Raw genomic sequence first — 5,899 nt, forward strand, 5'->3', positions numbered from 1 at the left:
ATTTTATTAATTAATTTTATCTAACCATCTAAGTATATATTTTTTGTTATAGATTGGTTAGTTGATTTCTCAAGTAGATGCATTGGACGCATCTATATGAAAAGTATAAACAGCTATTGTTTGTTAATGAAAACAATAAGTAATCATATCTACATATATAATTTTTAAATAACATCAACTATTTAAAAAAACTAGAAATTCTAGTAAACACAATAACATAATGTATAAACTTATTTTCAACTAAATTTTATTAGTGTTGCTTAATGCTAAGAAGGGTGGTTGGATTTTTGGAATTTAATTTTTTTTTAGTGTCTTAGAGAGCTACCAATTAAAGAATGTTCTTCTGGTTTATTCTTGTGAATTTCTTTGTCTTTTATTTTTATTTTCATGAGTTTGATCTATTCCATGTTTTTATATTTTTTTTAGTTTTATATTATTTTTCATGTGATAACACATTATAAAATATTATAACATAAATGTATAAACTCATTTTCAACTAAATTTTTAAGTAAAAATACTAAGAGAAAGATAAAACATTGGATGATATGTGAAATTTTTTATAACAGATCAACAGATATTTTTTCACCGTGAAGAACATAGAAAATTGGTTATAATAAACTTGCATTATGATTAATAGAAATGACAATTAAAATTAGCACATTAAGTAATAAATGAAAATTACAGCATACATTTCGACAAATAAAATTTAAATAGTTCACACTTATTCAGAAGTAGGTATTGTGAGAACCCAACTTAGAACACCAGATCATAAAAAAAAGACTCAAATAGCATTGCGAGAAGAAACATCCTTAATTAACTTCTGGATGTTGTTGTAAGAAGAGCCTCCAACATCAGTAGCTTTGATTGCTTTCTTCTTCCATTCCAAGGATTTTTGTCTTATTTCCTTTCCTTTTTCTCCCTTTATCATTTCTGTTACAAGCTCACATATCTCATCTCTCTTCACATCTTGATTAATCTCCATTCCTACCCCCCAATTTGCACATATATACCTGCAATTTGTATGTTGATCAGAAAAGAATGGCCAACAAATCATTGGTACACCAGCATATATGCCTTCAAGTGTAGAATTCCAACCACAATGGGTTAGAAAGACCCCAACAGATGGATGAGAAAGCACTTTCTCTTGCATGCACCAACTTGTTATATATCCTCTATCCTTGATCTCATCAAAGAACTCTTGTGGCAAATCTTCAGAATCACCTGCTACTATATCTGCCCTTTTTATCCATAAGAATGGTAGCTTGCTATTTGCTAGTCCCCAAGCAAATTCTCTCAAGTGTTCAGCTGTCATCACTGCTATACTTCCAAAATTAACATACACCACTGTGTTAGGTTCCCACTTGTTTAACCATGTTAAGCAGTTTGAATCATTCTTCCATAAACTTGACCCAACTGACATGAAACCCTTTTCTTTCTCAGGAAAATGCCTTCCAAGCAAGTCAAGTGGACCAATGGTATATATGTTTGGGTTATAGGACCTGAGAACCTCAAGCCCTTCTTCATCTAAGTCTTCGAATGTGTTAATGATTACTGCAGACGATTTCAAACAATTTCGTCCCTCGGAATTCAAAAATTCAAACAAAATATCCTCCAAAGAAGTTACCCTGATAAAGCTTGGAAGGTCTCTCAGTCTCATATTACTCATTCCTTTGATCCAATCTAAATTTAAATCCAAAGCCTCATCAATCTCCTTTTGATCTGAAAATTTTACAAGAATGAGTTATATAATATTAATTTAACATTTACTTACCATATCAGTTAGACAAATAAATATGACTTGCTTTGAGAAATGACGCTAAAAGAAATTACGTAACAATATAATAAGGGTAAGAATACTTTGACAAATAAATATGATTTACTTAATTAGATATTATTTTAAATACTAAAAAATTATTGATATAATTTTTATTATTAATAAAAATTTATAAATAATTTTAAATTAATATCTAAATTAACTATCAAAATTTTAACTACTAATATTTTATATTTTAAAAGATTAATATAAATTAATTTAAAATATAAAGTAGTTAGTAACTAAAATATTGGTATGTAATGGTTAAATATCAATTTAAAAATTACTTTATAAATTTTTATTAATAATAAAAATTATTTTAAATATTAATAATTTTTTTAATTTATAAAATTATCTCTAATTTAGTTAATATAATAATTAATTATTTTGATTTTTTAAATTAGTTTATATTTAATAATTTTTTTATAATATAGATGAGACTCTACCATCTATCTCCATCTCAATTTGTACAATATGAACTTTACTATGCATATCCACATTAATTAATAGAGTTAGAGTTAGTTTCTATCCACAACAAATAGACTTAACTATGTGCGCATTAGTCAATAGAGCTAGAGTTTGTTTCTACCCACATAAATAGACTTAATTGTGTGTACATTAGTCAATAGAGCTAAAGTTCGTTTCTACCCACAATAAATAGACTTAGTTATTTATATGACACATATTGGTGTACATTAATTATACTAGAGTTAGAGTTAGAGTTAGTTTTTAGCCATGTATTTTTTTTTTTTCATTATCTTTTCAATAAAAGGTGTCAATATGCTGCCAAAATAATACACTCAATCAGTTATGCTGTTGATTTATTTGAAGGCTATAAAGTTATAATTTAAGGTGAAAGATAAAAAAGTGAGTTTTTTTTTTTACTTTTCTCAAAACTAAAATAAAATGACGAAATAAAATATATTGATAAAATATAACTGATGACTTAAATTTATTTAATAAAAAAAATAATTGATATATCCATCCATAAATACAGCTGTTAATATCTTATATAGATAAATAATTGATATTATTATTAATTTTTATTATTTTATATTAACAATTCAATTATGTATTAATTAAAGTTACTTAATTCTAAAATCTAAAATATTGAATGGTTTATTCGTAATTGATAAGATCTACCTATGTTCAATCACTCAATTTTAGAAATCTGAAATATCAAAATTTAGTATTTAATTGTAATCCATTTTCTCTTCACATTTGTGGATTAATCTGGATATATAATTAGTTATATTTATTTATGATTTAATTTTTTTTCTTATTTTCTTTAACTAAATCAAACACAATTATATCAAACTAATTTATTTTCTATTTTTCTCTTATTTTTTTACCAAAAAACTGGCTAACTTAGCATGGACTAATGATCAAAAAGACAAGAATGGTTGCAAGCCACACGTATGTTTCAATCATCTTGTGGGGCCCACTCATATCTCACTTCTCAATACCATTAGTTCTTGATTTCTCTCGGTGGTTTCATTTTAGGGTACATATTTTCTCCAATTATAACATGATTCACTTTTTTTCAAGATTATATATAGACATAGTTGTTGTTTAAACTTTATGGACTAATATTGGTTAAAATTTTGTAGAAAAATTAAAACAAATAAAAAAATGTTGAGAAAGTAAAAACAAATTTTATAAAAAGATAAAAAATTTAAAGATAAATTTTATTTTAAAAAAATACATGTTATTTTCATGTCAAATGCATAATAGAAATCAACATAATTATGTCACAACATTCTTTAGTGATGGTCCTTGACCACAAAGCCTAAAAGTATTTAATGAATATTTAATAATTTAAATCGACCAAATATTTACTTAGAATTAAAAACGAAAAGCTATTAAATTTAAGGAGTGAGAGTTTTTTTGGAATTTATATTTTTTTATTGATTGTGAAAAGCAAAATAATTTTTACAAATTGTTATGATCTTTTTTTGAATAGATAATTAAATTAACATTTAAAATTATTGTGATTCCCTACTACTTAAAATCATGGTATGTTGTCGTTAAATTATTTTTTATACATCTAGAAATTATATATATATATTTTTTAAATTGACAACATTTCATACTTTCAGAATCTAATTGTAATCTTCTCGCTCTTTTAATAATATTCTCATATTATTGAATGAAAACTAAATATATTCAATATTTAAAAATATAAAATGTATTTAATATTTACTGAAGAAAGAAAATGGAAAAATTAGTAAAAGAAAACAATAGAAAAAATTGAAATTATTTTATTTTTCCAATTAAGAACTCGATTTTTATATTCGAATGTAGTTCCGAATACAGGAATGCAATTCTTAATAAAAAAACTTCTACAATTGACACTTATGTCAGCACACATAAAAAAATATAACAAACATATATTATAAAATTAAAATTATAGAACTTCATCAAATTTCCGAAATAGAAAGTAAGAGAGACATAAATAAAGATAAAATTGTACCTTTGAATGGAACCATGCCTTGTTCAACCAGTTCATCAAATTGCAGATATCCCAGATAACCACAAACTGAGGCTGTCCAAAGTTGAATTTCTGGTATGCCCATATCCTTTGCAACTTTTCCAATAACCCCCATAATCCCATCAGCAATGATGCAACTAATTGGAGGCACGTTCTCTGAAGCATTCAACTTCAACACCAAGTCTTTGAAAGGGCCATAACAAGTTTTTCTAGTAGAATCACAGAGCATTGGAATGTCCTGAGTTGCATCCTTATCAGAAGGTGGCAACCCATCTGGTATAGTCTCATATACGAAATCTGGGAAACCCTTAACAAATTCTGGTCCATGAGACTTAATAAAACGTTTGTGGTTGTACTCACTGTTGACAAAGGTTATGTGGAAACCCATGCAACGAAGGATCTTAGCAAGTTGCATCATGGGGTTTATATGGCCCTGTGCAGGGTATGGTACACAAACAATGTGACGCTTTGGAGTTTGTGGTGAGTCCATTTTTGGAGTGAGTGTGGAATATTTGAAAGTTTGTCTCTTCAAATAACAAACCTCGACACAACAACAATCACAGTGATGTGTGTGTAGGGTAAGCTATTGAAGGATTGCTATGGAGTGTGCTTTAGCTTCCCTCCCTCAATCTTATATACAGAAAAACAAGAACTCTCTTCATGATGGGTTGGTCTACATTATGTTGACCACTCAGAATTAGTTGATTAATAAAAAAAATATCTATGCAAAAAACTCATCAAACTAGTGTAATTATTCTTTTTCTATTCATGGTAAACGTATCACGTGGAGACAGAACATTTTTCAATTATATTTAACTAATAAATTGTGCACATCAAACGACAAATTACATGACAAAATATATATATATATATATATATATATATATATATATATATATGAGTATTGTTGTCATTTCTTAAAGAGATAAAAAAAATAAAGAAAAATATAATAATAGAAAAGAAATGAAAAATAGAATAAAAAAGCCTTTTTAGGAAAAGATTGTAACATCTCTAGTTATGTAGTAATATATATATATATATATATATATATATATAACATTCATAAAATATTAAAAATATATTTATCTTGATAGAAAATTTAAAATATATATATATATATATATATTAAAATAAATAAGAAAGTAAAGAAAAAACTCTTTTGATTTCACCACCTTTAATATTTTCTAACATACAATTATCACATATTTTAAAATTGACACAATCAAGAAAAATTAGGTACGTTATTATTTTTAAAACTTTTAATATAACTTTGAATTTAAAAACATATGAATCCATTTTCGATGAACTAAGCTACTAAATATTTACAAATACATCACATTTAACATAACTCATGGTAGAGGTTTAGTGACTATCCACGTAAAAAAAAAATGACTCTATTTTTTGAAGATCAATATTGTCAAACTCAGAAATTTTAAGAGGATCGGAAAGGAGATAAAAGATCGTAACTCAAGAATCATAACTTGACTCGTAAGAGTTACTAACATATGAAAATAGGTTAATAACACAACTGAAAATAGGTTCATAATTTATAAAATGTTCATACATAAAACAACTAATAAGTTCACAAATGTTCA

General features: G+C 25.9%; 1 protein-coding gene across 1 annotated transcript; it reads right to left on the bottom strand.

Annotated features, from left to right (window-relative positions):
- Positions 1-604: 604 nt before the first annotated feature.
- LOC137831035 (linamarin synthase 1-like) lies at positions 605-5,012 on the bottom strand. The gene is made up of 2 exons (XM_068638527.1): positions 4,287-5,012; positions 605-1,719 (listed from the first exon to the last, which is right to left on the bottom strand). The coding sequence occupies exons 1-2, from the start codon at positions 4,792-4,794 to the stop codon at positions 782-784; spliced, it is 1,446 nt and encodes a 481-aa protein (XP_068494628.1). The 5' UTR covers positions 4,795-5,012; the 3' UTR covers positions 605-781.
- Positions 5,013-5,899: the final 887 nt, after the last annotated feature.

Source organism: Phaseolus vulgaris, chromosome 6 (genome assembly GCF_000499845.2).
Source record: "Phaseolus vulgaris cultivar G19833 chromosome 6, P. vulgaris v2.0, whole genome shotgun sequence".
In the NCBI taxonomy this organism is placed as follows: Eukaryota; Viridiplantae; Streptophyta; class Magnoliopsida; order Fabales; family Fabaceae; genus Phaseolus; species Phaseolus vulgaris.

Coding starts and splice junctions, on each gene's coding strand:
- LOC137831035 (XM_068638527.1), bottom strand. CDS start 4,794: ATGGACTCACCACAAACTCCAAAGCGTCACATTGTTTGTGTACCATAC. Junction 1,720..4,286: donor AGGCATGGTTCCATTCAAAG/GTACAATTTTAT, acceptor TAAAATTTTCAG/ATCAAAAGGAGATTGATGAG.